Source organism: Mustela putorius, unplaced genomic scaffold, assembly GCF_011764305.1.
Source record: "Mustela putorius furo isolate JIRA1106 unplaced genomic scaffold, ASM1176430v1.1 tig00003962_pilon_pilon_pilon, whole genome shotgun sequence".
Taxonomy (NCBI): domain Eukaryota; kingdom Metazoa; phylum Chordata; class Mammalia; order Carnivora; family Mustelidae; genus Mustela; species Mustela putorius.
In genome coordinates this window covers 2,350,961-2,378,310 of record NW_025422106.1, presented here as the reverse complement: position 1 = coordinate 2,378,310, position 27,350 = coordinate 2,350,961, and the positions used below count along the sequence as shown (strand labels likewise).

Here is a 27,350-nt window from a genome sequence, read left to right as displayed (position 1 = left end):
CTGATAGACGTGTGTTGAGCACCTGCTCCGTGGTGGGTGATTAGGGAAGGAGAAGGAGGCATCCCAAAGATAACCCCTAAATTGAGCCTCAAAGGAAGAGCTGCAGAAAAAGGGGTATGCGGGGGAAGGGTGTCCCAGGTGGAGGAAACTACACAAAGCTTTGGAGGCCACAAACAGCAAGAGGGGTGCAAGGAACAGGCAGCCAGGACTGGAAACGTAATTGGTGGGGCTCCGCGCAAAAAAAGGTGCAGGGCCCCTTTTTTTAAAAATGGAAGAATTTCAAGTTGCGCAAGTCTCACACTGCAGATGCCGGCGGTGGTGACGGCTAGTCAGCTTATGTGCAGTAAAGGCTTGAGGCAAGGAATGGCCAGTGGGGAAACTGTAAAGGTGGAAGTGTTATCATAGGGAGGAGCCTCATTAAGTAACCTGGACTTCACTCCTGCAGACTGAGAGGAGGGAGGTTTGCAGGGCTTGAAACGGGGAGGGCCCTATTCCAACTGACTGCAAGGAGAGTGGATTCATGGGTGATAAGACTGGAGACAGGAAGACTGTCAGGAGGTTATTATGCAGAGGTTAAGGCTGGACCTAGGACAAGACCTGAGGAAGAGGGGAAGGCTAGATTTGATTTTAGAGGGAAACTGACAGATCTTGGTCATCAAATGGCCATGTGGATGGGGGAGATAGACAGCAATGATGAAACGTAGGTGGTTGGATTGGGAGGGCCACCACCTGCGACAGGGATGCAGGCATTGGGAGGAGGGCATCTTGGCTTTGAACTTACCGCGTTAGTGGTGCTGGGAGGCCCCCATGTGAAAAGTAGGCAGGAGACACTTGGGTCTATAGCTTTGGAGTTCAGGGGAGCGCTGGGGCTGGGGATACAGCTTTGGAGAGCCACAGGCTGACCAATCTGTAATCCGAGCAGTGGCTGAAGCTTCGGGAGGACGTGAGACTGGGCAAGAAATGGCTAGAGCGGGGAGACTGGGTGGGCCAAGGAGACCCAGGGCTGAGCGTGCCACTTGGGGCCCCTCCCTTTCCAGGATATTAGCTCCTCCCCAAGGCTCCACCTGTTTTTTTTTCTAAAGGACCACCCCCCAACCCTACCCTCCCACCCCTCACCCTCTGCCCCAGGCCCCAGTACAGCACTTGGGAGCCAGTAACTTTGTTATTGAGCTGCGTGCTGTGGTACAGCAGTGAGAAGACCTAGATTTCTGCCCAGTGAGATCTTGGACTATTTCCATAACCTCTCTGCCAGCCAGTTTCCTCAACGTGGAGATAGCATCCATCCCAATTATCTTTGCATTTCTGTTTATAGGCTTAAATAAATAAACTAGATGTATATAACTCTTTACAGTTTGCAACATGCTTTAATATATCTCTTGTTCTTTGTAGACTCCTGTGTGTTTGTGTATGTGTGTGCTTGTGAGAGAGAGAGAAACATTAGTCATCATTATTATAAAATGGGTTGAAAGATTTCCCTGGAAATGGCTCATAGGGCAGAACCAGGGGCCTCTTCAGGGCTCTCTCAGGGGAATTTGGCTCCCATCTCAGAGGACTGACTCAGGCTGGAAGAATTTCAGGGGCTCCCCTGCAATTAAATGCACACTTCCTGGGCTCCAGCTCTGTGTTCCTGGCTCCCTGGGACATCCGAAGAAGCATGGCCCTGCCCCATCCTCAAGGTGCATCCTTCCTCCCTGAACCAACTGGTGGGCAGAGCAGGGTAGGGTGAGTTGGTGGAGGCAGGGACCACCAGCACGTCACCCCACCCATAGTGCCTTGGGGGGTGACTCATGTGGAACAGAAGGAGGTTTGAGAAGAGCTGTGCCTCGCTGCTGACCTCAGCTCAGGGTGGATGCCCCAGACAGCATACACTGTGGACTCTGGGCAGCAATCTGCAGTGTTTGTCCTTTTCCAAGGCCAGAAGGAACCTCAGGGGGCCTATGGGCAGAGACGCACGTAAGTGGTCTGCTCTCCAGGGTGTCCGGTCCTTGGGACTGCCAGCTGTCGGAAGGTGGTGTGTGGGGTGCTTCTGCCTGTGAGTCTCACAATTCTCTGCGGATTTAGCAGAGGGGACCTAGGTATTGGGCAGCACATTGAGGGAACTGGAGAAGGACACAGCAGGCCTATGCCAGCTTTGAACAGGAAAGCACAGAGCCCAGGGGTGCATGTGGGCTGCCTGACTGTCCTTTGTTGCTGTTGTTAGCTTCCTTGGGAAGTGACAACCGTGTGCCACGTGCCTTACAAGCCTTATCTCATTTGATCCGTCCAACAACCGTATAATGTGGGTACCACTGTGAGCCAGAATTTAATTTTTTTATTATTTTTTAAGATTTTATTAATTTATTTGACAGACAGAGATCACAAGTAGGCAGAGAGGCAGGTAGAGAGGGAAGCAGGCTCCTCGCCGAGCAGAGAGCCCAACTCAGGGCTTGATCCCAGGACCCTGGGGATCACAACCTGAACTGAAGGCAGAGGCTTAACTCACTGAGCCACCTAGGAGTCCCATGTGAGCCAGAATTTAAAAGGTAAGGGAGCCAAAGCTAATTTCAGTGAGTTGTCCAAGGTCATACAGCTGGTAGTTGGTGGGGCTAGGATTCAAACTCAGGCCTGTTTGGCTTCCCAGCCTGCCTTCTAATTCTCTGTGGGATGTGGCTTCTCACTCAGCCCTACCCACCCCCTTCACTGGGCTCAGCCACCTCAGCACCGGTGTTGGGTCTCTCCTCCTTCCTCTTCAGCCTGATTCCCATTTTCTCCCCAGTCGTTGTGCCAGATACTCGGACTCCCCCACCCCCAACCATAGTCCCTGTTCCATTCCAAAGTTCTTTCTCACCAGCCCTCACTCTGGGCAAAAACACCCATTACTTATTGTCCTACAATAGCCATAAAAAGGCTTACTTACCCTTGACATTCAAATAATCCATTTCTTTTATCCAACATCGGTTATTACTTTATGGTCTGTGTTTCCGTGTGTTTGCTCACAACCATACTGACTGGTGTGTGTGTGTGTGTGTGTGTGTGTGTGTGTGTGTGTATCTGCCTGCTGGGCTGAGACCCCGGAAACTCAGCAGCCTTGGCTGGGCCTCTTGGTGTTTGTAGTGTGGCTCCTGGGTAGTTTTTCTTCAGTCTGTCTCCGTGTCTAGTCCGCGAGGACCTTGCAGGCAGGGAGCACTGGTGTGCGCATGCCCACAACGCCAGCACCTGTAGGATACCCGACACTGAACGCCAGGTGCTTTAATGGGTCCTTGTAAAGGAAGGAATAAGAGATGTGGCGTGTGCAGACAGGCAGTTAGTAATGAGTGGGGCCCGGGGTCACTCGGTCTGGGGGGAGGGTTGCACCTTCCCCAGCTCTTTTCTGCATCCCTTCTTCGACAGCTCAGGACCCAGAACCAGCCCCCCTGAACTGCTCGAAACTGTAATCCAATGGGGCCCTGTGTTCCCACGCCACAGTAGGGCACCAAGGCCCTTGGGGGCCCCCTAGGTGTATTTTACTTGCTTCACTCAACGAGGACAGCTTTCTGAAGACAGGCACATTGCATGTTTGCACGTGAAATATCATGCTTGAGCCTAGTTTTAGGGAGGTGCATTTATTTATTTATTTTTAAAGATTTTATCTATTTATTTTAGAGAGAGCATGTGCACGTGAGGGCACGCCAGGGGAAGGGGAGGGCAGGAGGAGAGGGAAGGAGAGAGAATCTCAAGCAGACCCTGCGCCGAGTGTGGAGTCCAACCCAGGGCCGGATCCCACCACCCCGAGACCACGATCTGAGCTGAAATCAGAAGTCGGCCGCTCAACTGACCGAGCCACCCAGGCGCCCCAAAGGAGGTGCATTTAAACGTTAACAAAATTATAAAGCAATAAAGCGGCCTGCTTAAAAGACATTCACAGTTTATAGCCTTATCTCACACTCTCCTCCCAACACCGCTCTTCCGAGAAATGAATCTGCGGAAGGCCAACGTTGGGCGGGACTTCCTAGACTGGTCCCCCTCAGCGGGGGTGGTCCCGAGCCTCTACATCCCGCACCTGTTTCCGGTGGCCTTCTCCAGTGGCAGGCCACAGGTGGGTATCCACCGAGTCCTGCCCACTGCAGTTTGCACTGGGATGACTTCTCCAGGGTGGAGGTGGAAGAACAGGATTCTGGCCCCTCTAGGTCCCCAGCAGCAGAAAGGCCCAGATTTGGGGGTCAAGGGGAAAGGGAATGACTGCCTCTAGTAGGAGCCCTTCTAGTACACATGGAATTGGGGCTGTGACCCTTGGATACTGGACCCCAGTCTGGGGCCCATCCCACCATCCCTCTAGTCTCACAGGGAGTGTGAGATAAGGCTATAAACCGTGAATAAGGCTGGGATGAATGTTTAACCTCTTCCGGTGTCTTCTAACTGGGCATCCGCTCTCAAAGAGATGAGGCTTTCAGAGAAAGTGGAAGATCTAGAAATCTGTGGGCACCTTCCTGGGACGACCACGTATACTTATTTATTTATTTTAAGATTTTTTTTTTTTAAATAATCTTCACATCCAGTGTGGGACTCCAGCCCACAACCCCGAGATGAAGAGTTGCATGTTCCACTGACTGAGCCAGCCAGGAGCTCCAGCTGTGCATGCTTCGTACTGGAGGCAGGAGGACCTTGCAAAATCATATCCGCAATTCACATAAACCCCCAAGAAGATGAGCGTGAGCAGCAAGGCTGCCGTAGCTGAAATCACAGGTCAAATAAATGGGTTTTCTCTCACCTGACCTCCAGGAAGGTTGGTGCGAAGAGTGGGACATGGGCAACAGGCTAGATTAAGAATTTCTTAGTGTGGGGTGCCTGGGTGGCTCAGTGGGTTAAGCCTTTGCCTTCAGCTTAGGTCATAATCTCAGGGTCCTGGAATCAAGCTCCGCATTGGGCTCTCTGCTCAGCAGGGAGCCTGTTTTCCCCTCTCTCTGCCTGCTGCTCTGCCTGCTTATGATCTCGTTCTCTCTGTCAAATAAATAAATAAAATCTTAAAAAAAAACAACCTCTTGGGGCACCTGGGTGGCTCAGTGGGTTAAGCCTCTGCCTTCGGCTCAGGTCATGATTTCAGGGTGCTGGGATTGAGCCCCGCATGGGGCTCTCTGCTCCGTGGGGAACCTGCTTCTCCCTCTCTCTCTCTGCCTGCTTCTCTGCCTACTTGTGATCTCTCTCTCTGTCAAATAAATTTTTAAAAATCTTAAAAAAAAAAAAACTCTTAAAAAAATTTCTTAGGGTAAAGACAGGACTTCTATTTCTCATTTGTGTTGTGTTGTAAAGCTTGAGTCAAATTCCTATTATATCAGTGGTAGATAATTCTTGGCTCAAGGAGCTAAAATTCTCTAACAGAGCCAAATATATGACTAGATCATTACAATACTATATACGTATATATGTGTGCACATACACATATATAATTAATTCTGGTGAATATCATGTTAAATAGAAGCAAATGAGCAAATTCTGTAGGACCAAAACAATTCCTGGTGGCATAAGAGGCATTGTAATCAATTTGGGTCTTGAGGGATGAATAGGAGTTTATCTTAGTTTACCCAGGACGCTATTTCTGACCAAGGGCGCAGCATGCACTCTTCATCTTACCCTCCTGGGCAGGTTCTGTGCCCGGAAGGTAGGCAGAGAAAAGGACTATTCATGAGGGGTGGGAGATGCCCATCCTAAGAGGGCCAGGCCCCAGGGGTTCCACTGTGGGCCATGGGGGAGGGGGCCTTGAAGGACTCGAGGCAGGGGGGCTGTTTCGGAAGGAGGGGAGTACAAACTCACAAAGCCATGCAAAGCTGAACCGAGTAGAAGCAGGGTTGGAAATAGTAGGGCAGGTTTGAGAGTTGGTTAGTTTGGGAGTTGATTGAGGGGATGAGGAGCCCAAGGAAACGGAGAATCATCTGCCTTTCCTCCACCCAGTGCCCCGCTCAGAGCCTGGCATATACCTACTCAGTCCTTGGAGTAAGGTAGCTGGGCAGGTGGATTGAGCATCGAAGCTGGGCATCCCCAGGACAGGCAGCTACAGGGCCCCTGACCGTGCAGCAGATTTCCCCAATCTCCAGGGATGTAGGCACAGAGTGAGCTGCAAAGGCAGCCCTGGCTGGTGGTCAGTGATCAGGAGGGTGTGTGCACACACTCTGCATTCTTACCTTACCCTCTCTCGCCACCTCACAAATACAAATGCCCCCATGCCCCTCTGTCCATGTTCGAGGGTGGTTGGGTCTGAAGATGCTGGTGAGGCAGGGGCAGTGACCACCCCACCCCCCATCTTGAGAAGGGGCCCTTCAGGTCAGGAGGGAACCGCAGCCCCCCACCCTGTGCCCGCCAGAGGAGCATTGAGCTTTGGGGTGGAGCAGACAGCTTGGGAACCGGTCTGCCAACCAGTTTAACCAGGGACTGGTTTCGACTCGGGAGTTCAAAGGAGCTGGGGTGTACCCTGTCCTGTCCCGCCTGGCCAAAGGGAGCAGCGGCGCTTAACCCTTTCCAGGTTGTGCCTGGGGCAACATCCAGGCACTGTCCGTGCTGCAGAGGGTCTGAGCTTCTTGGAGGCATGAAAGGGGTGAGGGTGACCTTGGCTACGGTTGGGGGGTGGGGTGCAGCCAGGCCCATGAGAATGGGGAAAGAGGAGAGAGGCTCCCTTGTTTCTCCTGCCCCAGACTTCCCTTGGGGTTTCCTTTTCCTGCCGAGGTGATCCCCGGAGGACCCTGGCTTCTGGGTGGGTGCAGGGGCACTGGGATTGGATTTCTGGGGTAATGAATATTCATCAGCCAGATCCGGCCTCTGCTTCTGTTTACTTAGCCGGGAGGGGCTGGGTTTCAGGTTCACCTTGACTCCTGGAGCCGCAGTGGGGCAGGTACCCGCCGCTGCACCTGTTTCTCTGGCACCTGCCGCACAGCTGCTCCCACCCAGATCTTCTCGCCGGAGCCTTTTCTGGCGTGGAACCCTGGAGGCACCCCTACCTCTCCCAGCCTCCCGCCCGGGCAGCTGCCACACTCAGCTCCTTCTCTAAGGAAGGTTTCACCTCCAGCCCGGAGCAGTCAGGATTACAGGTACAGGCAGAGGGAGAGCGGGTGGGGAAACCAAGGCACAGAGCACAGTCAGGGCACCCAGTTCTGCCTCCCTGGCTGACAAGCCTAACTGGGAAGGAAAACCCAGGCAGGCTGGCTCCCATCTTTACCTAGGTGGGCAGGCAGAAGTCAGACTCATCCCACTGGCTCTTGGAGTCATTCCAGGCCTCCAGCAGAGCTCTTTCTGGGAAAGTTTCAGTCCTGAGCTGTTCTCCGTTAACGCTTGCTAAGCAGGAGCCTAGCCTCCAGCCTGGAGGGTGTTTCTGGCTATCTGGTGGGGATCTCCCTGTTCTTCTCCAGGGTACCCCAGTCTTATCCAGAATGGAGAAGTGCCATCAGGGCCCCTGTGGAGGGATATGGGGGGAGGGGTGTTTCTGGGTGTGGTCTTAAAGCCCCAAGTGCCTCCTCAACTCCCCTCCACCCCTCCACCTCCCACAGTCAATGGTTAACTCGTTCCAGCTCCGAAGGGGCCTGGGCCAGTCTGAGCAAGGTCCTTAGAGCAGTTCACAGAACTCAGTCAGGGCAGTGGGGCCTTTCCTGGGCTGGCCACATGCATACCAGAGGGCTGGCGGTCCTAGGGGAGGGGGGCAGTCTATCCCGCAGGCCGTCTGTGGGCTCTGAAGCCTTGCAAACAGCAGAAGTGTAGCTAGCACCCTCTGGGCTGATTCCTATCATCCCCTGGATTGCAGGGCCCCAGGGCAATGGCCCAGCCCTCAGCTTGGCCAGCCTGCGTGCAGGCTGAGGGCGGGGGGGGGGGGGGGGGGGGGGGGGGGGGCCACATGTCACTAAATGCTGATCCGCTTGAGATCCCAAGTACACCTCCAGCCCCCAGCCCCCTCTGGCCTGTGAATCAGCACGGCCATGCCTCAGTAGCTGTATTGCTCTTTCTAACTTTCCATAGCTTTTGATATCACAGCACTTTTTTTTGTAAAGCAAATCAGATGTTATACTGCTTTGGGGTGGCTCACTCCTGAAAAGGATCTTATGGTTTGGTTATTTTGTAAAACAAAGAATGGTCCTCCAATTGATCTGTTCTGTTCAGACTTCCATTGTCAGTCCTGCTGAAAAGGGGCAGATACTTTCTTACCAGTGCTTGTCTGTCCTCTCGGGCAGAAGGGACCGCAAAAGGCATCTTAGACCAGAGTTCAAGGCCAAGAGATGCCTTTGTGCGGTGGTTGAAACCCCAGGGCAGGGTCTGAGGGCTATTCCGGTTTCTCCAAGGTTTATTGCTAAGTTCCCGATGATCTGTCACTTGCTTCATTCCAACGAGAGAGAGAGTTGAGCCCCATGGGAGCCGACTGGCAGGAACTGCTAGAGTAGGTGTGTTTTAGCTGCAGGGGCAAAAGCGCTGCCCCCCAAGGGGGTGGGCAGTCAGATGTTACTGCCTGGCTTACCAGCAGGGTCCTCCACTCCCTGAGTTCCTCCCATCCAACCTCGGATGGGCGGTGGTGGGGTCATGGGCCCTGCCCCAGACCAGGCCAAGCAAGTGCCACCCCCCCAACTCCTTCCAGAAACCCATTCTGGAACACCAAGTTCTGTGCAAGGTTGTGCTAAGCCCGGGTGAGGCAAGCTGCCAAAGCAAACCTCTCAGGCCGTCCCCTTCATGTGCTCGCCTCCCCTGGGTGCCCTGGAAATGTTTACCTGGCCACTCTCACCCCTCCTTCACTTTCTAAGTGGGAGCTGCACGAGATCTCCCCTGGGCTTCTCCTGCTACTTGAACTCAGCCAGAGGGACAGAGCAATGTAGGATCTGCTTCCCGGATGAAGAGGCAGGAAGGAGTCCATCAGGCATGCGCTCTGGGCATGGGGCTGAGTATATGGGAGGAAAGGGGACAATCGCAACAAGGGGCCCACGGAGGCAGGCATTCAACCCATTCCAAGCCTAGGTCAGCATCTTGTTTCCATTTTCCCCCAAATTTGATTTGCTCTCCCTCTTAAAAAAAAAAAAGAAAAGAAAAGAAAACAAAACAAAACAAAAACCACACTTATTATGGAATATCTAGAAATCAGAAATAAACCGGGAGAAAATAGCCTCTATCCCTTCTCCATAAAGAAAACCACTGTTCATCATTTGTCATATTTCTTTCTGGTCTTCTCAGAAAATGTGGTTAAGACCATTGGTTTCTAAAAGGAGGTGATTGATTCATCTGTGCTCGGCTCACCTGACCATCTAGCTTTCTGGAGTATGGTGGCTACTGCTCCACCCCAGGACCCTTCTCTGCCGCATGCAGGTTCCTGAGAATCAGCCCACCACCCTCTCCAGGCCCAGAGATGCCTTGATTTCTCATCCCTCTGCCTGCCCTTCCGCTGCTTGGAACTCCTCCAGTCTGCCGTCTTCTTCCTCCGTCTTAAACGCACCCCCTGGCAACCATGTCCAGGCAGCCGTGTCTCCCAAAACTCCCACTAGCTCAGACAGCAACTTTGTGGAAATGAGTAAAAGATGAGGCCACCTCCGTGTCAGGCCACTTCATGGCAGGGCACATGGCTTTTCAGTGGAGAAGCTGGATGTCAGCCCCCAAGCCCTATCCCCGCTGGGTTCCTTGTGAAGAGTCGGCCTGTGATAAGTATATCTCACGGGCACTTGTGACCCCAAAAACCTCCCTCCAATTTTCAGCTCTCCTGCACACTCCTGTGCTCATGGAAGCTGGGTGGGGAAAGGAGTTGTCCCTCAGTGATTATTACCGTTACCTGTATTATTTTGCAGAGCACGCTGCAGAGGGCGGGGATTCACCTTAGAGCTAAAGGTTAGCGCTGGAAGGGACAGGTGAGGACCCTGAGGTCCAGAGAAGTACCTTGCTAGAGGTCACAAGGCTGGTGCAGTCCCAGGACTCCTCTCCCCAACCCCCAACCCTGCCCTGAGGCTCCTCCCACTTAGGAAAAAAACCCCACAAGGACTCCACTCCTGTTGGTCCCCACTGTGAAGTCCAAATTACTCTCCAAATCATAAATCCTATATATTTTGTAATGAATTCTAATCAGAATGCATGGGGTGTTTCTGTCCATCCAATGCCTGCCACCCATTCCCCAGACCCCTCTCTCTTCTGGTATCGTAGAGCTTATCTGAACCCTGGGTTCGTTGGGCTCCACCTTCAATCCTTTCAGGCCTGGACTTCTTTTTTTTTTTTAAGATTTTATTTATTTATTTGACAAAGATCACAAGTAGGCAGAGAGGCAGGCAGAGAGAGAAGGAAGCAGGCTCTATCCCAGGACCCTGGGATCATGACCCGAGCCGAAGGCAGAGGCTTTAACCCACTGAGCCACCCAGGCTCCCCTCCCTCAGGCCTGGACTCTTAAAACAGCCCATGATTAGGAGCTAGAGACGGCTGCTCCAAGGCACCTCCCTTCTCCCCACTGACCCCTTTCACTGTCCCACCGTGTTCCTGCAGAAAGCCCCACCTTCGGCTCCGGGGACGGCCATGACCGAAGTCGGCTGGTGGAAGCTGACCTTCCTCCGGAAAAAGAAATCTGCTCCGAAGGTGCTGTATGAGATCCCCGACACCTATGCTCCAACGGAGGGCAGCGCCGAGCCCCCTCGGCCTGAGGGGGGGGACCCCAATGGCAACTATAACACCCGCCTGGAGAAGATCGTGGACAAGAATACAAAAGGCAAGCACGTCAAAGTCTCCAATTCCGGCCGCTTCAAGGAGAAGAAGAAAGTTCGGGCCACGTTGGCAGAAAACCCCAACCTCTTTGATGACAGGGATGGCAAAGGACAATGAAGGAGGCCCAGGAGGACCCTAATACCTCCCTACTCCTGCCGTCAGCCGGACCTGCGACAGGAGCTGGCCACGCTGGCCTCCTTGGCCACAGCTGACTCCGTGGGGCCCTTGATGCCTGCTGGCAGGCAGGGTCTGGTTTTAGGTTTGTATTTATGTGCCCCAGCTTTCTGGAAGGTCTGGGTTCTCCCAAGGTCGTCCCACGTCCCCAGCACATACAAAGGCACTCCAGTCCAAGGATGAGAAGTCCTACGCAGAAGGACAGCCCTCCTCAGAGCCGTGGCAGTGCCGGCAGGGAGGTGGGCATGGCGAGGGGCGGAGAGAGGGGGCGGACAGACTTCTCCTCCTCCAGTGGCACAGGGTCAAGGGTGAGTTTCGATTGCGGCTCCCTTTATTTTCTCTACCCACAGCTGTTCCCTGGACCAATTCTAAGCATGACTTTTCCAGAAGCCACATGATGGGGTGGTTTCTTGGAGCTGGAGGAGGCGGAGACCCTGAATTTGAGCTTACCTCCTCCCACATGAGGGAAACTTCTGGAACTTTTCCCCTATGTGTGCAAGGAGAGGAGGACACTGGCACTCTGGGTGGGGGGTTTGCTGCAGAAGACGAGGTGAGGGCCCCACAGTTTCCTGAACACATCCTCAAAGGGACAGTGCACTGGCTCATGGGTCCAAATTCAGGGAGCGGCTAGGGAGGCTCTGATAGGACCTAAAAACCGCCAGCTCTCTTCTCCCCTCCTACTGGTATTTAAGAAGGACAAGCCGCAGAGATGAGTCCTGGAGCCTTGAATTTTGTTTAAAAAAATAATTGTAGGTTTCTCTCTTTGTAATAAACAATGCTGCAAAAGCAGAGAACCTATTTATGCTTTTGTCTTACATTTCCTGAGGACTGTTTCTCATGCCTTTCCTCCCTGCATATAAGTGAAGTGCTTAGCGTTCCTTTCAAGCATCAAGAAGGGTCTCCAGGGGACGCCTGGCTGGATCAGTCGACGGAGCACGTGACTCTTGGTCTGGGGGTTTTAAGTTCGAGCCTCATGTTGGGTCTATAGAATACTTAAAAATAAGATCTTTTTAAATTAAAAATAAAGGGGTCCTCAGTATGAAAATATAGCAAGGATAGGGGCTAGTTTCAGCTAAGTGATCAACAGAGAGAACATCAGGGACTTCAAGAGAGTAGAGGAGACCTTTGGTGACTGACCTCACAGTTGCAGGGGTTTGGTTTAGGGTCAGGACTCAAATTCTCATTCCACTGTTTAGTTGCTGGGTGATTTGGGGAATACTTTTTTTAAAAATGCTCTCTAAACCTCAGGTTTCTCTCCTGTAATCATATCTTTTTTGGGGGAATGGTCAATATTAAATGCCCCCTAAGTAGTCCTATAGTAGGTGCTCAGTTAATATGGGTGTCCTCCTTCTTCCTTTATTAAGGAGCTCCACCATAGCCCATAGCTTCTGGTTAAGGAAGAGGAAAGAGTGTGCTCCCTGTGCTGTTAGATCCAGATCTTTCTCAGGCCCCAGGAGCTGGGAGCTAGAAAAAATTGGACACCTCTCTGGAGCTCTTGGTGGGAACAGGGAGAAACCAAGGTGGCCACTAAATAATGTGGTCATGCAGCTTCCAGGTCAGTTCCTTGCGGGCTGTCAGGCCACTCCACCCCAGGGAGTGTTGCTCAGGAAATTTATTACCAAAACAAACAGAACCATACAAGGGGGCCTTTGTTGGGTGGCCTCACCCAGGCAAGGGGGAACTGTGAGGATGAGTGACACCAGGAGCTGGAGGGAGGGAAGGTGGGCTGGTTCAGGTAAAATGCCGTTCCCCAGGCCTCTTTCCCTATCCCTCCCACTTCGTAGAACTTTTAGGATCCTTCCAATTACCCAGTCTGTGAAGTGTCCCATGGAGGACCCAACTTCCCCCTACTCTAGTCCTGTCCACTGTGAATAGCCAGTGTTTACAGAGTTTATAGTGGACCAGGCCCTGTGGCAAGTACTCCATGAGGTTCCCCGGTCAGTCCCCTCATCACCTGGAGACAGGTGCTGTCATTATCCCCATTTTCCAGCTGAGTTAGTTGAGGTGGAGAAGTGAAGGCACTTGCTTGCCATGGTGGAGGCGGGACTGAAGCCCGAGCTGGTGTGTGCCCATCACTGCAGCCCACGGCCCCCTCCATGTTTGATCTGCCTCTGCTCAGGGGGATGGGAAACTGAGACTCAGAGCAAAGAAAGGAGTCCAGTCACCTTCTGCAGAAGGGGAGGTAGGGTGGCAGAGGGTAATGGCCTGGGGCTTAGAATCCTGATTCTGGCACCAGTAGGGGAAAGCTAACCAGCCCAGAGGCTGAGTGTCCTCTGAGACACCAAATCACTTCTGCCCATCCTGAGATTGCTTGAGGGAGGGGGGTTTGGGGATGAGCCTGGGCCCTGGGCCCCCTGGCCCGGCTTCTATCCAATACTGGCACCACATGGCCATTACCCCTGGTGCGTGAGATCCTGCTCCAGTCTCTGATGTCCGCAGGAACCTTCCATGGAAACCCCAGTTACCCCTAAGCTGGGGGGCAGGGGGTGGGTGTGTGCTAAAAGCCAAAGGGAAATCTGGCTGGCCAGGGAGGCAGAGGGAGGCAGCTGCAAACTTCCACAAGGCCAGAGGAGGAGGAACCGAGAGTACAAATATGGGCAGGAGCTGTGAGAGGCTATGGGTTATCGACCACAGTTTCACTGGGACACGACCCAACAGGGGGAAGGGGAAGGCAGGAGGGGCGGGCTCCAACTGGCCTGCACTGCCCCCAGAGGTCAGCCCTGGGCGGTGGGCTCCCCCTGCTGGCCATCCAACCACTATGGAGAGGTGGAGTTGAGGGGGGAGGGGGGCCCTTAAGCCCCCAACTCCCTCCTTCCTAGGCTGGTGGGGGATGCGAGCATGCGGCTGGGCCAGGTTGAACATTAATATCACACACGGCTGACGAAGTTTTATTACAGATTTGGCACAGTGATTGTCAAAGAACAGGAGGGAACAGCTGATCCCAGGCTCAGAGAGCTGGTTGGGGGATACAGAGCTCCTAGTAATGGGACAAGGCAGAGAAGGGCACCCCAGCACCATCTCCTTTGGTGGCCATAGGGTTAGCATCGTGCCTTCCCACACTCAGGCTTAAGAGGGGGATCAACCCCCAACAGAGGCCCCCTGGGAGGAGCCCATGAATGTCCGGCACCGAAGCAGCGCACACGCCCACACAGAGGAATGAAACAGTTTACAGAGCTGGTGAGTTCCATGCCAACGCGTAAAATAACAGTTCTCAGATTCTGGCTTAGTCACAGCAAACATTTACCCAGCCTGGCTCCCCTCCACAGCCTGGAGGCCATTCGTTCAAGTTGTCCTTGGTCACCAGACTTGTGCTCAAGAAGTGTGCAAACACAGTTCAGCGCAGGCCTCAATCCAGGCCTGATGAGGAATCCCATGGTGAGGGTAGGAGGTCATTTGTTTGTGGAGGTGGGGGACACTGCAACTGGTCACGGGGGGGGGGGCGGCTTATTAAATGCAGGACAGGATTCATGGGTGGGCTGAGGGTGGGCTCCTAAGTGGTGGTGCTGCTGGTCTGTGGACCACACGGAGTAGCGAGGATCTCAACTCGGGGGGGGGGTCTCAACTTTTGGCTGCACAGAAGTCTCTGGGGGAGCTTTTACGTTCCTGAAAGTTCAGACCTCACTCAGACCAGTGAAACTATATGTGATGAACACTTCTGGGTAATTTCAGCAGGGATAGAAACCCGTGTCTAGGAGTCATCCCCCCCAGAGGAGGGGGGCAGTTGAAGGGGATCCGTGAGTACCGAAACATAGCTCTGTAACAATTCTATACCTGGAAAATGAAACAGACATCTGTGTATGTACACACACACACACACAGACACACACACGTATGTTGGTCTCAGAAACGAACATGGAAAGTAAAGCTTGACTGAAATCTGCCTGGCTCGTAGGTACAAGTCATGAAGCCCTTCTATAAAACTCCTGACTCCCTGGGATCGAATACGTCTAGAGACACTTGCTACCTAACTAGGTAGCCCACTCCCGATTACTGGATCATGGTTGTCTCAAGTCTCTCCCCCAACTGAGAGGAAACCCACATCCGTCCAACTCCCACCTCTGGGTCCTCTGGAGCTCCAGAGAATACATTTAATCTCTTTTCCATGTTGTTGTGCTTCAGATAAGGGGAAGCAGTTATCAGTAGGGAACAGGGCTATAAAAATATCCTATTAGTAAGTTAATGAAGTTTCTTTAAGTTGCAAGCAACAGAAATTGATTCTGGCTAGTTTAATCCAAAAACTTCCTTTTAAGAAAACAAAACAAAACGAAACAAACAAAGGGATAATGGGTGTTTTGAGGCAGGAGGGGTTAACACAGCCCACACGTGGGGAGGAGGGATCCAAGGGTCACTCAGGGAATGACAACAGAAGTGGCTGGAAACTGTTGCTTCTTGGCTGCCATTAAGGACTTGCTAAAATGCCTCTCACGCTCTGGGTCTCTCCCTGTCAAATTTCAAATTGTTGACAAGAAAAAAAAAAACCAGATTGGCTACACTGCCTTGGGTGCTTAGGCTGGAACCAGTCTGCTCCTGGCGGTATGACCCAGTCACACCCTAACAGGGCAGCAGGGACCCGCCCCAGGTCCCTGGAAAAGGGAACCACACCAACTACTACCTCTAGAGGGAGCTATTCCAATAAATCATATTCAAGGTCAAGAAAATAATTATGGGATTTTTTTCTGCCACTGTTTATGCTCCACTAGACTACCTACCTACTTGGGAGCCAATTAAAGATACAGAATTTGGAGCTTGAACTCTGAAGAGTTTTAAATATAAGGAGTGGGGGAGGGAAATGGGTTGAGTCTAGAAGGTCACGCCCACCATCCCACACCCTCTCTTAGCACCTGGTGCCAGCTCCAGCAGGCGCCAGCAGACTTCGAATCAGGGTGCGAGCCTCTCATACAGCCAGTCTTCCTCCCCACGGTGGGTCATGGGCCCCAAAGGGGAGTCTCTTGTCGGCAGGCCCCGCCGGAAGAGGATCCGGTCATGCAGACGGTTGGTTTGGCCCTGCCAGAACTCCATCACTTGCGGGTACAGGATGTAGCCACCCCTTCAAGGAGAAGCAGTGGGTTTGGTGCTCTGTGCAATTTTCCAGCAGGACACCGCCCCCACCCCCGGCGTCCCCATCCCAGCCCATCCCAGGGCCCCCTGATGGAAGTTGGAAGGATGAATCTGATGATGTTTGGGTGGTGGGGAGGCGGGGAGTAGGTCTGTAATGCCACAGATAGAGCAGTTTTGAGTACACATGAAGGTTCTGTGCCCCCGTCTGGACGCCCACCAGCTATCACTCACCAGTACTTTGGCTTTGGCACCTCTTGTGCTTGGTAGAGCTGCTCCAGTTCCTCATTCTTCTTTCTCAGATACTGTCCAGGGGAAGGAAACACAGGAAGGCCTGGACTGAGTCAGTAAATTCACTTACTAACCGTATACTAAGCACGTGCCGTGACCCAGGGGACGCAGGTGAGCAAGAGAGGCTGGCCTCTCTCCTCTTAGAGCATAGTCCAACCAGAGGGTCAGAAAGGAAGTCCATTTCCCCCACCCCCCAAGGAGACCACCCCTTCATTTTGCTGGAGAGGGCGGGCCCTGGCACTTGTAGTGGACAGCCGCTGGGGGATGAGCTAAGGCCCCTGCCACCCAGAGAACCAAGGAAGAACCCAACTCACCTCCCGATCGGGGATCACAGAACTCTGGTTACTGACCACAGCCCCGATTTGGCTGCTCTTAGGGCGGGAGTGGAAGTAGCACTCAGCCTCCTCTTCAGGCAGCTTCTTCACGGAGCCCTCCACACGCACCTGCTCAGGGACGGCCCTGGCTAGATGGCATTCTTCGCTATCTGCCCTCCCCACCAACACAGGTCTCTTTCTTCCCTTCGCCACTGCCCCACCACTGCTGGCCCCAACTAGGCCAGCTCATTAAGAGAGACAGGAGGTCTGCCTGGCCTGGTGCCCTCCACTGGGCTCCTCCGTAGCGAGCCCTAGGTTGTCTCGGGAATGTTCACTCACCTGACGGTTGAGGGGCTCCCAGTAGAAGACAAGGGAAGCAAAGGGATTGGAGTCCTGGAAATGAAAGAGAACTCACAGTCGACCATCCGAACAGCAGGGAGAACACCTCCACCATGCAGAAAGGAGGCAGGAAGCCTGTAATGTGCAGACCCACGGGGCAGGCATTCACTGTCACATCTCATCTAAACCCTCAAAGGTAGGCCTACTTTTCCAGGGGTAGAGACAGACTCAGGTTAAGGAACCTGCCCAAGCTCACACAGGAAGTGCTAGAGCCGCACTGAGAACCTGAGCCAGATGGACTCCAGACTGAGGCTCTGCCATTTCTCTCATCCATAGATGTGCAAGTCCGCAGAAATGCATCTACGGCCACCACGGGCTTGGGGAGTCCTTTGGATTCATGAGTCGAATGCACACAAAGGATCAACTCTGGACTTGACACCAGGAGAGGCACAGAGGGGACACCAGGCGTACATTGAATGCAGCCTCTGCCCCCACAGAGCTTCCTGGGTGTTTCGTGGAGGAGACAAATCTCAATCACATAACCGAACAAAGGTACAGTTATCAACGGAAAACAAGGCAGCAAGTGAAGTCACAAGTTTCCACGAGGGTGAACAGCTGATGTGGCACGGGGATCGAGGACTTTCCCAAGGAGGTTACACGGGAGCTGAGAGCCAAAGGGACAGGAGCTACTTAGGGAAGCAGATGACAGAGATGGGGTGGTCAGAGAGAGCACTCCTCCACGGCAGAGAGAAGGGCAAGTGCCAAGGCCCGCAAGCAGCATGGCGCCTGAGCACAGCCAGCAAGTGCAATGCGGCAGGGGTGGCACTGGAGGGTGATGAAGGAAGCCAGGGCTGGCCCCTGCGGGCCCCTCACCAGCTCTTTTCCCTTCCGACTCTCGAAGTTAGTGAAGAAGCGGAAGCCATCCTTGCCAAAGCCCTTCAGCAGCACCATGCGGGCAGAGGGTTTTCCGTCTCTGGGCAAAGACCAGAGTGTGTGGTCAGAGCCCATGTCGTTGTGCTTGCTACCATCCCTCTCCCCAGGTGCTCCCCTGCGCTCCCCATGCCTGTGCCCTCTTATTCCGCACTGTCAGGGGGTGCCAGCTACCCATGGCCATCCCACCCCCACCCTGAGGATCTGTCCTAGAGGTACGGGCAGGACATTGCTGCCTGGGACTTGTCATGGACTGAACTGTGTCTCCCTAAAATTCTATGCTGAAGCCCCCAAAGTGGGTCTATTTGGAGACTGAGCTTTTAGAGAGATAATTAAGATTAAATGACGTCATAAAGGTAAGACTCTAATCCAATAGGCCTGGTGTCCAGAAAGATCTCTCTCTCCTTCTCCCTCCCTTCCTCCCTCCCATCCCCTGCATGTACCATGGAAAGGCCATGCGAGGACACAGCAAAAAGGTGGCCATCTACAAGCCAGAAAGAGAGGCCTCACAAGGAACCCATCCTGAACAGCACCTTGATCTTGGACTTCTAGCTCCCAGAGCTGTGAGGAAATAAATCTCTGCTGGTTACACCTACCATTCAGTGGTATTTTAGTACCTAGCAGGTTAACAAGGCTCTTGTGGTGACCAACACCAACACAACCAGCCAGGGCTTAGCAATCACAGAAAGGGCAGTTACATTAGGATCTCTACTCAGACTCTAGGGAATATCCTGGGGCACAGTACCAGAGCCCTGACTTCAAGGCCTTACACTTTTTAAAAAAGATTTTATTTATTTGAGAGAGACAGAGAGTATGAGCTGGGGGGTTGGGGAGGAGCAGAGGGAAAGGGAGAAGCAGACTCCCCACTGAGCAGCAACCCTGGTGGCTCAATCCCAGAACCCTGAGATCATGACTTGAGCTGAAACCAAGAGTCAGATGCTTACCCCAATGAGCCACCCAGGCGCCCCAAGACCTTATACTTTAATGAGTGGGGACAAGAGTTGAATAACAGGCTAATCTAAGAGGTGTCTCAAGGTTATATGACTGATTGTCAAATACATAATACAACCAAGCACTACGCTAGATTTCAGGAGAGGTAGAGAGCTTTATGGAGAAGTTCCAGGAGATGCAGCTTTTAAAGGACAGATGGGACTTGGGTAAACGGGGAGATGGGAGACATGGGTGTTGGAGGTGAGAGCATCAGGGGCAGAGATGAATGAGGGACTACATTTTTTTTTTTTAAGATTTTATTTATTTGACTCCAAGAGAGAGATCACAAGTAGACAGAGAGAGAGGGGGAAACAGGCTCCTTGCTGAGCAGAGAGCCTGATGTGGGGCTCGATCCCAGAACCCTGAGACCACGACCTGAGCCGAAGGCAGAGGCCTAACCCTCTGAGCCACCCAGGTGCCCGAGGGACTACATTTTTATTACTGAAATGGAATTAAGTAAAGTCTGATCTTTGGTTTACAGATAAGGACACAGAGGCCCAGAGAGGACAAGTAACTTGCCTGAGGTCACAGAGCATCTTAGTAACACAGCTATAACCATAAATTTGCATTCCACCAAGTTGAGAGCTTCCTAGTTTCTTACTTCACCTGTACCCACCCACAGACGGGCCCACGGCTATGCCCACCTGGTGCAGGTAGCCAGACACATGGCATTGGCTTCCCCTATGTCAGGACACTGAACGGCCTCCTCAAACCAGGCAGCAAACTGCTTCATGGGGTCCAGGGACGTCAGCTGAGTTTCCTCAAATGCCTGGGAAAGGAGAGTTTTATTTAATGAACACTTATAACGCTTACTGTGTATGTGGTACTGTTCCAGGCACTGTTCATAACAAAAAACAGTACCCAGGAAATAGGTTCTGCTAGCTCCATTTTACAGGTGAGGACAGAGGCATAAAAAACGTGGCGTAACTGGCCAGGTCCCACAGCAGTGATGGATGAATCAGAGTTTCATGTCAAGAGCGTCAAACCTATCACCTCGGAAGCATAAAAGAAAAAAGCCATATTCCTGGGCTCCACCCCCACAAATTCTCCGTAGGCCTGAGGTTCGGTGAAAAACTGCACGTTTAACAACTATTTCTGGAAATGCTCACACGCAACTAGATTTTAAAAACTGCAGCTCCGGGCCTCAATTCTAAAACAGTTGGTTTCTCCGCCAAGGAGGGAAAAGGAAAATAACTTCTCCAAAAGGGAAGGAAAGGTACTGACTGTCGGCAGTGAGATCTAGGCGCTCTCTCCTCCCCTCTGTCCGTGAGTCAGTACCCCTCCCCCATGTGTTACTTATCAAATATTTAGAAGCTGATTATCACTGTTCCAAGCACGTTGCAAATATCAAAGTCCACAACATCGCTGCGAGTTCGGTACTCACTTCCCAGGTGAGGAAACTGAGGCCCAGAGGGGTTGTTAGTGACGCACCGTGAGCGGCAGGATCCCACCCCGCGGCCTCTCCAGAGCTCGCGTTCTCACCCGCCGCAACCCGCAGCCTCTCTTCATCCTTGTTCCCCAGAGCCCCTTCCCCCACCCCGGTTGTCTTGGAACCCCCTTCTCCTATGGGGGTGACCCCAATCCCACCCCGTGGGGCTCCTCCCCCGCCCGGCGGGAGGTCTTGCCCCGGTGGTCGCACCTCTCGGTCCCCGCGGTAACTCTTGCGCATCGGGCCCAGGTCCATGCTGACACCGCCACCGTACAAGAGGTGGAGGTAGCGGGGCCACTCGGCAGGTCGCCCGAACGTCACGGTGACGCCTCGCAATCCGCACGTCATGAGGCCGCCAGCCACGTGACCCGCCATCGCCCAGCGTTGGGTTCCGTTGGATTCGGAACCAATTTCTCAGCGCGGGAGTTTACCCGGGGGACGGAAGAATTCCCCTGCTAACAGATCCTAAGTCCTTGGAGCCAATGGGAGCTCGGGGTCGGAGGAGGGAGACAGGCGCGGAGAGGCCATTGGTTGGAGTTTTCTGGGAGCGAGGCCAATTAGAGCGAGAATAGAGGAAACCAGCGGCCAATGGGCGGCGCCTCCGGGGGCGGGAGCAGAGAGACAAGGAAATGCTGTCACCGCCGTTAACGCGCACGTGGAGGTTTGTTAAAGGTATAGGGACTGCAGTCGCCCAGGCGGGGGGCGGGGAATGAGTCGCTGGGGGCTTGAGGGGAGTGGTCAATGTTAAGTGGCTGGCCCCTAGCAGGTGCCTGGAGGAGAGCCTAGTGCAGGAAGTAGCCCCCTGGGGGGAGAAGCCGGTGGGCCGGGAAAGGACAAATGGAAAACGGAATTAGGGGCCAGGCTCTGAGGCACGGTGATGGGGAGACATAGAAGGAGGGGCAGTCCGGTTGGGGGAAGAAATTGGGGCTGGAGAGTGGGAGGGATTGAAGTGAGTTATGGATCACACAGGAATAGGGGCTGTGTATTTGCGTGAGGGCATGGGGGGGTGGTTCTGTGGAGTGGAGGGGGGCGGGGAGATGCAGCAGGGTCAGGAAGAGACTGTGGGGTGGGAAGAAAGCCTGCTGAGTGGAAAGGGGAAAAGGGAAATTTGAGATCAAGCCATCCCAGACCAGAGCCATCTTCCTTGTCCAGCTCTGAACTCCCTCTCTCTGCCTCATTTCTTTAACCCTGGGTCAGAGCATGCTGTTCCCTTTGCTCATGATTGTTCCTTTCCTGGTGCAGCGGAGTTCACACTAGCCAGTGTTCTGGTAGATGGAAAGGTTGCCCCACCTCTCCTGGGCTTCTCTCATCTTAGCCGGGTTCCCCCCTTCTTCACGTTTTGTCCTTCCTAGGTAGTTGGAGTCTAGCTCCTAGGTAATGCCAGCCATAGCTGAGGGCCAGAGGAGCAGGTGGCTGTGCAGAGCCACTTCCAGCCTGTGGACAAAGGGCTGAGACACGGAAAATCTACCAGTGCCCATTCCGGCTTAGGCCTGGCTGGGGCAGCCTTGGGTCAAGTCCTCTCTGTAGTCCCGGTTTCTACCAACATCAGGAAGGGGAGCCGCAAGAACCATCTAGGCAGGCGCCCGGGGACTGTGTCAGGTAAGGGGAACGTCCTGCCCTTCCCAGGTCTTTGCATTACTAGGTGGTAAGCTTCATAAAGCCCTACATTAGATACCTATCATCTTTTATTATATCGATGTAGCTTGAGCCAAATGGAATCTGGAAGACCAATTTGCTACAATGAAATAATACATGTATCAAGACTTAATGATGTTGATCTGTGGATTCTCCACTGGTTGGAATTTTTTTTGCGGCATCGGGCATCGTTTTCCTCCATCTACATGACTGAGAGGCTTGACTGGATTGACTTTGTCTTTCCACAGGGGAGCACTGCTGTTCTTGGCTCCTCCCAAACCCCTGCACTTGGACCTGTGTAAGCGTGATTAGTGCCCTTCAATACAGATGATTTGTACATGGGGCCACACTCTTAGCACTCCTGGGCTATGCTACCCTGGACTCGGGAGATGAGGGCACCAGACTAAGATTATTTGAATAGTTTAAATCGCTTAAAAGCCAAGCGCTCAGTTAGGTATTTATTCATTCCATAGACGTTTGTTAAAGACTTTTTTTTTTTTTTTTAGGATTTTATTTATTTGTTAGAGAGAGAGAGCATAAGCAAGGGGAGCAGCAGGCAGAGGGAAAAGCAGGCTCCATGCTGAGCAGGGAGCCTGATGTGGGACTCGATCCCAGGATTCTGGGATCATGACCTGAGCTGAAGGCAGACACTTCAACCACCCAGGCGTCCCTGTTAAAGACGACGACGACGACGACGACTACTACTACTACTTCTCCTCCTCCTTCTTTTTTTTCTTCTTCTTTTACTGGGCACTGAGCTAGGTCTGAGAATACTAAGATTAAGAAGGCGACATGCTTCCTGCCCACAAGGGGTTTGTAGTCTACAGGGGAAGCAGATCTGAAGGCTGGTGAGTGACAGGTACTTAAACAGATACTTCTGTGAGGAAAAGGGGAGCAGAGAGAAAAGGTGTCTCCAGGAGTCAGACAGGAAGCCTTCATAAAGGAAGGAGACATTTGATTTGTCTTATGGAGTAAGTGTTTGCCAGACGGACAATGGGACGGCCATGCCAGGAAGAGGGAACAGTGTGAATAAAGGCACGGTGTGTTGGAAATGTGGAACAAACAGCCTCTCCTAGAGCAAGATAATGAGGTGGGCAGCAGGCTCTACTAACAGGCAGGGCTGGTGATCCGACAGAGGGAAAGGGCCAGGCTTTTAGACAACAATTCTGGCTTTTTTTTTTTTTTTAAATCTTTCTTGCTGTTGTCAAACCAGAGTATCTAATTTCTATTTTTTTTAAGACCAGATGGACAGAAAAAGTACTAGATTCCAATAGCCTCTCCCATCCTCCGCGATTAGCAAGGAAGTTTGTCGTTTGTTGCCTTTCTAGATTTTTCCCTTCTGCCTTGAAAATAATAAGTAGGCTTGTGTTGTGCTTTTCCGCCTAGTGGGATTTGGTGTCTGGATCACAACGCAGTCCCACAGCTCGAAAGAGAGTGGGGACGGCCTTACTGCTACCGCTGAAACCCCAGTAGGGGTTTTGTCTGGGTGGGAGATATGAATGTTTTATTGTTCCTGCTTTTTCTTAAACACTTTGTCACCCTCCTCCCTCCCTCAACTTTGTAAAATTATTAATCTTTTCTTGAGAGAGTCTTAAGTATATAGAAAATGAGTGGTAATGCATCTTACAGAAAAGTCACCCTGGTTTCTCAGTATGAAACAAAAGGGCTGTGTTGTGGGGTTGGGGACTGTGCCTCACCTGTCTTCTTCCCATGTTTTTGCCTTTATGTTCTTAAGTCACCTTTTTGTCTAATTGTTTGGGTGAATCCTGTATTTCACTTGGATCTTAGTGACTGTGTCCGGGGACCCGGCTCTGGTGACCGAGTGGCTGGGGGGTCAGGGAGGGAAAGGCAGGGACACAGAGACATCGAGTGACACTGCAGAAGCTGGGAGCCGGGAGCCTGGTGCAGGAGTCTGGGATGGGGCCCCAGGCGAGGCTATCACTCATGGGGATAAGCTGAGGCGCCATGGGTTGGACTGTTTGTTGAAGTGGGGCATGTTGGAGGAGGAGGTTTGGGGGAAAGAGGAAGCCGATCAGACCTGCTGAGTGTGAGGGTTTATGGGACACGCCTGTTTGGTCATGTTTGATCATTGGGTCTGGAGCTTAGGGGAGAGGTCTAGGCTGATGAGACAGGGTTGGGCGTCGCGAGCTCCCGAGGTGGCACCCGAAGCCATGGGGGAGGATCAGAATGCCTGATAAGAGGGCCTGGGAAAACTAGGGAGGATGAGGGGCAGGGAGGGACGAGGCCCTGGAAGATGGCAGTGATGCCAGTGAAATGCAACCTTCCAGGGGGCCAACGGCAGGTCAGAGCGGTGTGCTGGGGGCCCGAGGCTCAGGCATTCTTGAGCCCAGCCTTGGGGTGCACTCAGGACACACAGAAGCGGGGTTCTTGGTGCTCTGCCAGCAGCCACCTCAGCCCCGAGTAGTATGTTTGTTGGGGGGCCCCAAAGGGAGCCGGGTCCTCGGAGGCTTGCAGGGGGATCTAGAGGAGGCAGACCCTTCCCTGAGTGGCCTGCTTGTGGTTGTGTGGTCAGCCCCTTTCACAACCCCTGGGTGTGCTCAGGGATCACTTCCCAGATGCATCCTTCCGTTCGTTTTCCGCCCCAGCCCTCATTAGAAGCGTCTTCCTGGGAGGGACCACATCCCTCACCGTCTCTGGCTCCTTCTCAAAATCCCTGCCAGAAAACGCTATTCTATAATGTTTATGCATAAACTGCCTTCGTTAAGCTTTTCTGTACCTGGGTGCCAGGCAAGGTGAGTGGGCCTTGGGGGCCCGGTGGGGGCTGAGCTGAGTGTTTCCGTGGGCTGGAGGGATGTAACGCTTTCCAAGGCTGAGTGAGGCATTAGGGCATCAGTCCAGTCCCAGCCCTGGCTGTGTCGGTAACTGGGGCCACAGGCGGAGGGAGGGGGGGCCTGATGGTAGGTTCCTAGGCAGGACCCACGGAATATGACCTGGCAGCTCCTTAGGCTTCCTTTGAGAAATCCTGGTCGGTCCTGGCTTTTGGCCTGACTCCTGGTCACTTCGCCTTTCCTCTCACCGGTGCCTGTGATGAGACGATGTTTGACTCCCCTGATTCAAGCCCTGATTCTAGGTCCTGACCCACCGTGCTTTGCTTTCTTTTCAGCCAGCCCATTCTGTAGGCCATTTTCCCAGGCTCACGTCCCGCCCCTTCCTCTCCCTCTTCCCCTCTTCCACTAGGAAATCCAGCTGTCTGCCACCTTTCCCAGCAGGACTGCAGGCCCTCTCGTGACTTTATCCCAGCCCCAAAGACCTTGGTCAGGTCACAAGAGGTCTCCCAAGGCAGTGAATCACTGCGTGAGGGTCCCTGGAATCCCCCAGCCGCGTAGACCTCAGACACACTCCATCAACCACGGGCGCCTACTGCGTCCAGGGACCTGAGGGGCTGCGTGTGGCTCCTGGTCAGACTTAAGTGTGGGGCCTCAAAGGGCTCTGGGAAGGTGATTGTAAAGACGGACTGAGGAGTTTGAAAGAAGCCTGAGCTCTCTTTGCTGCCTTAGTAGTTTGTTTGTTTTTTAAAGGTGTTTTGCCTGGAATGGCCTCCAGGAGGGAGGATCTGAGAAAGGAGGGACCTGGCCCCCTTTCCTTCCAGGCTTGAAATCCTAGTATCTGCAGTCAAAGAGCGACAGTGCTGGGACGCCTGGGTGACTTAGTCAGTTGAGCGGCTGCCTTTGGCTCAGGTCATGATCCCAGCGTGCTGGGATCGAGTCCCACACCGGGCTCCTTGCTTGGTGGGGAGCCTGCTTCTCCCTCTGACTCTGCCTACCTGTTTTCTCTCTCTCTCTCTGACAAATAAATAAATAAAATCTTAAAAAAAAAAAAAAAGCCACAGGGCTGAGCATCACTGAGCAGACAAGAGGGAGTGGTGAGGGGTGGCCTTGGGGCAGACGACCCTGAAGAGGGAAGGGGGCAGAGGACGGTATTGGGCAGGATGGCCCCCACTCTTGAGCTGCTGGGGGTGGCCTGCTCCCAGATTTTCAACCAGGGTCTACCAGGTGTCCTGGGGACACCTCTGGCCTGGGGTGAGCCAGGGCTGCAGGATACCGTCAACAGCCCCCCTTGCCCCCCAGCCCAGCAATTCTCCAGTAAACCAGGGCTGGATTAAGGCAGAGGAGGGCCCACTTGCCCCCAGTGTCCCTTCTTCGCCTGTGCCATCACCCACGCCGGGCAGAATGTGTTCTCCCACTCCCTGTCTGCCTCTGGAACCCCACGGGAGGCAGAGATAGTCAGGCCTAAGTTTTGGACCTGAGTATCTCACTGGAGAGGGGAAATCCCAAGTGCCAACAGGCATTTCTGCACGTTGAGGCCTGGCACCCTCATCACCCAAGGTTGCCCAGGAGTCGGGGGGGTTTCCGCACAGGAAGCATAAAAGCATGTGACTTGGAAAAAAGCACGCTCTTAGGAAAGGATCATTCTTTGTGCAGAAGAGCAAAGCTAAGGGGCCATGGGGCAAAAAGTGGGCAATGTGTTACTATTCCCCTTCCCTCCACCAAACCCATCTCAGAACACAGCAAGACACTTTTCCAGGAGGGAGAGACACTCCTCACGTCTCCCCCCTGCCTGTGCAGCAATGAGACAGAGGCCGGATGGAAGCTGGTTGTGGGGCCGCGGTGCCCGGGGAGAAGCACTGTTGGGCTGGGTCTCCCAAAGGGCTTGTGTGCAATGATCAGGGACAGAGAACCTGTGACCTGAGGTCATTACCTTTTTATTTCTATAGACATGAGGGTGGACTGGCTCTGAGGAAAAGCTCTTTGGTTGCCAAGGCAGGTCGCCAGTGACAGAGGACAAGCAGGAAGGGAGCGGAGAGCGCAGCACCCAGCCCGGCAGGGCCCAGCACAGAGTCGCGACCCTCGACCCTCGACCCTCGCTGTATCCCTTTGAGGTGAAGAGGAGCTATTGTTAGGAGAAAGCACACACTGTTCCGTGTGACTCACTTCTCCCTTTAGCCCAGATGCTCTTCTGGCCCTGCTAGGTTTAAATGCGTGCAGCGACATTCTTCTCAGAGCTCTGTGCACCACCACCACACCCCACCCCGCCCCGCCCCGCCCAAGAGCCCCACCAAAATCAGAGCTGTGGCACTTGTGCTGCCCTTTCTGGGTTGGAGGACGGAAGGAAAACACAATCCGTGGCTGGGGTCCTCTCCTGGGTAAAGCTGGGTGCCCAGCTCTCCACCCTGGGAATGGAACTGCCTTTCCTCCAGATTCTCCAGCCTCCTGGAGGTGACGAAGCCGAGGGTCCTCTGGCTCTCTCCACCCCACAGTTCTCGCTACCAGGTTTGGAGGCTGAAGCCTTCCTCCCAGGACCAGAGGAACTTACTTGCCCCAAAGGCAGGCAGTGCCGGGGCTTGGGTCTGCTGACAGCGGGTGCCTGCTTCCATTCCTGCAAAATGGGCTTGCAGAGCGAGAACGCAAGCACTGGGCCCTGCCCCCAGGTCCGATCCGGGTGCTCTAGGGGCTCGTGCCAATGCCTGGGGCGGGGGGGAGGTCCGTGTGGCTGCTGCCCTTTTTGGGCTGTGGCCTGCA

The 27,350-nt window shown here is 53.4% G+C and overlaps 2 protein-coding genes and 1 long non-coding RNA gene across 19 annotated transcripts in view; 2 read left to right on the top strand and 1 right to left on the bottom strand.

The window, feature by feature from the left end:
- Nucleotides 1-1,833: 1,833 nt before the first annotated feature.
- PRR15L (proline rich 15 like) lies at nucleotides 1,834-15,104 on the top strand. Of its 3 annotated transcripts, none has more exons than XM_045070338.1 (2): nucleotides 1,834-1,953; nucleotides 10,438-15,104. In XM_045070338.1, exon 2 carries the CDS (start codon nucleotides 10,468-10,470, stop codon nucleotides 10,768-10,770), a length of 303 nt encoding a protein of 100 aa, XP_044926273.1. In that variant the 5' UTR covers nucleotides 1,834-1,953; nucleotides 10,438-10,467; the 3' UTR covers nucleotides 10,771-15,104. The 3 variants fall into 3 exon arrangements, with proteins under 3 accessions (XP_044926273.1, XP_044926272.1, XP_004764782.1); XM_045070337.1 differs by lacking the exon at nucleotides 1,834-1,953 and adding an exon at nucleotides 6,434-6,544; XM_004764725.3 differs by lacking the exon at nucleotides 1,834-1,953 and adding an exon at nucleotides 6,801-7,034.
- On the bottom strand, nucleotides 13,695-20,655 carry PNPO (pyridoxamine 5'-phosphate oxidase). Of its 4 annotated transcripts, none has more exons than XM_004764720.3 (8): nucleotides 20,386-20,655; nucleotides 19,391-19,515; nucleotides 17,700-17,799; nucleotides 16,827-16,880; nucleotides 16,488-16,616; nucleotides 16,117-16,187; nucleotides 15,669-15,874; nucleotides 13,695-15,268 (listed from the first exon to the last, which is right to left on the bottom strand). In XM_004764720.3, the coding sequence occupies exons 1-7, from the start codon at nucleotides 20,548-20,550 to the stop codon at nucleotides 15,706-15,708; spliced, it is 813 nt and encodes a 270-aa protein (XP_004764777.1). In that variant the 5' UTR covers nucleotides 20,551-20,655; the 3' UTR covers nucleotides 13,695-15,268; nucleotides 15,669-15,705. The 4 variants fall into 4 exon arrangements, with proteins under 4 accessions (XP_004764777.1, XP_004764779.1, XP_004764778.1 ...); XM_004764722.3 differs by having other exon boundaries at nucleotides 13,695-14,618; XM_004764721.3 differs by having other exon boundaries at nucleotides 13,695-14,598.
- An 81-nt stretch (nucleotides 20,656-20,736) lies between these two features.
- The window catches only part of LOC106007064, a 32,003-nt gene continuing 25,389 nt past the window's right edge, over nucleotides 20,737-27,350 (top strand). For 10 of the 12 annotated variants that reach the window (XR_006603784.1, XR_006603787.1, XR_006603783.1 and 7 more), the window contains exon 1: nucleotides 20,854-21,774. This is a non-coding gene — a long non-coding RNA (uncharacterized LOC106007064). The other 2 variants (XR_006603782.1, XR_006603779.1) reach the window with 2 other exon arrangements.